Source organism: Limulus polyphemus, unplaced genomic scaffold (genome assembly GCF_000517525.1).
Source record: "Limulus polyphemus unplaced genomic scaffold, Limulus_polyphemus-2.1.2 Scaffold2523, whole genome shotgun sequence".
NCBI classification, from domain to species: domain Eukaryota; kingdom Metazoa; phylum Arthropoda; class Merostomata; order Xiphosura; family Limulidae; genus Limulus; species Limulus polyphemus.
The window spans coordinates 158,359-160,985 of NW_013668133.1; the positions used below are offsets into that span (position 1 = coordinate 158,359).

At 31.5% G+C, this 2,627-nt stretch overlaps 1 protein-coding gene across 1 annotated transcript in view; it reads left to right on the plus strand.

Annotated features, from left to right (window-relative positions):
* LOC106467192 (amine oxidase [flavin-containing]-like) overlaps positions 1 to 2,627 on the plus strand; it is a 48,946-nt gene that overhangs the window by 27,693 nt on the left and 18,626 nt on the right. Inside the window, exon 7 of the mRNA XM_013927513.2 lies at positions 2,076 to 2,136. Within this exon, the coding sequence (XP_013782967.1) occupies positions 2,076 to 2,136 (61 nt within the window). The remainder of the gene's footprint in view (positions 1 to 2,075; positions 2,137 to 2,627) is intronic.

The following is a 2,627-nucleotide window of genomic DNA, read 5'->3' on the forward strand; positions in this document are numbered from 1 at the left end:
AACTTTAATGTTCAGAAGCTAGCTCGTGCGGTTTGGGCAATGAAACTTTAATGTTTAGAAGCTAGCATGTGCGGTTTGGGTAATGAAACTTTAATATCTAGAAGCTAGCTCGTGCGGTTTGGGCAGTGAAACTTTAATGTTTAGAAGCTAGCTCATGTGGTTTAGGTAATGAAACTTTATTATCTAGAAGCTAGCTCGTGCGATTTGGGTAATGAAACTTTAATGTTCAAAAGCTAGCTCGTGCGGTTTGGGCAGTGAAACTTTAATGTATAGAAGCTAGCATGTGCGGTTTGGGTAATGAAACTTTAATATCTAGAAGCTAGCTCGTGCGGTTTGGGTAATGAAACTTTAATGTTTAGAAGCTAGCTCGTGCAGTTTGAGCAATGAAACTTTAATATCTAGAAGCTAGCTCGTGCAGTTTGAGTAATGAAACTTTAATGTTTAGAAGCTAGCTAATGCTGTTTGAATAATGAAACGTTAAAAAAGGAAAACACTTGAGATACTAATAGTTAGCGTGACTACCTACGTATCAGAAGATTCAACGTTTAATCCGTTATAGTCGTGATAGTTACTCCTGCTTCTCAGTTATGAGTAAGTCATGTAGGCGGCTCGTGCTGCTGACTGGTTATTCTCCGTATCAGCAGTTCAAAATAAAGAACGGCTATCCCTGAACCTTTGCATATCTTGACCTCGCTGTTTAATCCATGTCGCACAAGATGTTGCCCAGGTTCAAAAACAAAATATATCAAAAATAACATTTAATAAATTTAGTTTTTCAATATTTTAAAACATGTACAGCAACACACAAATCCTTTTGTTTATGACAAAATGTTTAGGACTATCCGTCGTCGTCCCTAATTCTGAACTACCGACTAGAGGGAAGGCAAGAGCACTAACCGCCAAATCTTAGGTTACGCTTTAACAACGAATAGTGGGATTGAACGTACATCGTAACGCCTGCATGGCTGAAAGGGCGATCATGTTCGACACTGGGTTTCGATTCCGCAACCCCCAAATTACGAGTCGAGTGCCCTAAACATCAAGCCGACATATAAACGAAGTACAAATAATCCATACTTATCATTTGTATATATTATCTTAGGAAATAAAGTACAAATAATCCATACTTATCATTTGTATATATTATCTTAGGAAATAAAGTACAAATAATCCATACTTATCATTTGTGTATATTATCTTAGGAGATAAAGTACAAATAATCCATACTTATCATTTGTGAGTATTATCTTAGGAAATAAAGTACAAATAATCCATACTTATCATTTGTATATATTATCTTAGGAAATAAAGTACAAATAATCCATACTTATCATTTGTGTATATTATCTTAGAAAATAAAGTACAAATAATCCATACTTATCATTTGTTTATATTATCTTCGGAAATTAAGTACAAATAATCCATACTTATGATTTGTTTATATTATCTTAGGAAATAAAGTACAAATAATCAATTCTTATAATTTGTGTATATTATCTTAGGAAATAAAGTACAAATAATCCATACTTACCATTTGTTTATATTATCTTAGGAAATAAAGTACAAATAATCAATTCTTATAATTTGTGTATATTATCTTAGGAAATAAAGTACAAATAATCCATACTTACCATTTGTTTATATTATCTTAGGAAATAAAGTACAAATAATCAATTCTTATCATTTGTGTATATTATCTTAGGAAATAAAGTACAAATAATCCATACTTACCATTTGTTTATATTATCTTAGGATTATTTAAATATTGTGACGCAAGAATACTTAACTTTATAACTTTTACTTTAACTTTTCTATTAAAACTATTGCCTGTATAAAATCAAACTTTAACAAAGTTGAGAATTGGATTTAAGATAAAACTCATTGTAAGTAGGGGTGAATGAATATATCTTTAAATATCTAACAAACAAAATTTTCACACTGAGTAACTGTTCAGACTGTAACTAATGTGTCTTATTAAGTAGAAAATTATTTCGTAAGCCGACAGGAAGCTCTTAGGGTAATTTAACTGTGGCTCATCGAGTGCACTTTTAAAGTTCAGTGTATTATTTTATCAGGAAAGGAAGTTTGTTGGAGGTTCCCTGCAGATTAGTGAAAAACTCGCTGCTAGGCTAAAAGGTAAGTTTAAAACGATTAGTTAAGTAGTTGGTTTTAATGTACAATCAATGGTAGCACTTCTACAAGACGTATTTTTGGTTCAGTGTGTTCTAGATCTAACCGATAGATTATATGCAATACGTCAGTTAAAAAGTTTCTTAATGATGTATCTTATATTATTTTTACAAACAGTTTAATTACTTAAATATGTTATTATTTGTCTAAACAAAGCAAGTAAAGATTCTGCTTTTCTGTCTTTATGAGTAGTTTGATATTAAAGAATATTGACGGTTTCATGGAGCTTGATATTGGAAAATATCAACGGTTTCATGGAGCTTGATATTGGAAAATATCAACGGTTTCATGGAGCTTGATATTGGAAAATATCAACGGTTTCATGGAGCTTGATATTGGAAAATATCAACGGTTTCATGGAGCTTGATATTGGAAAATATCAACGGTTTCATGGAACTTGATATTGGAAAATATCAACGGTTTCATGGAACTTGATA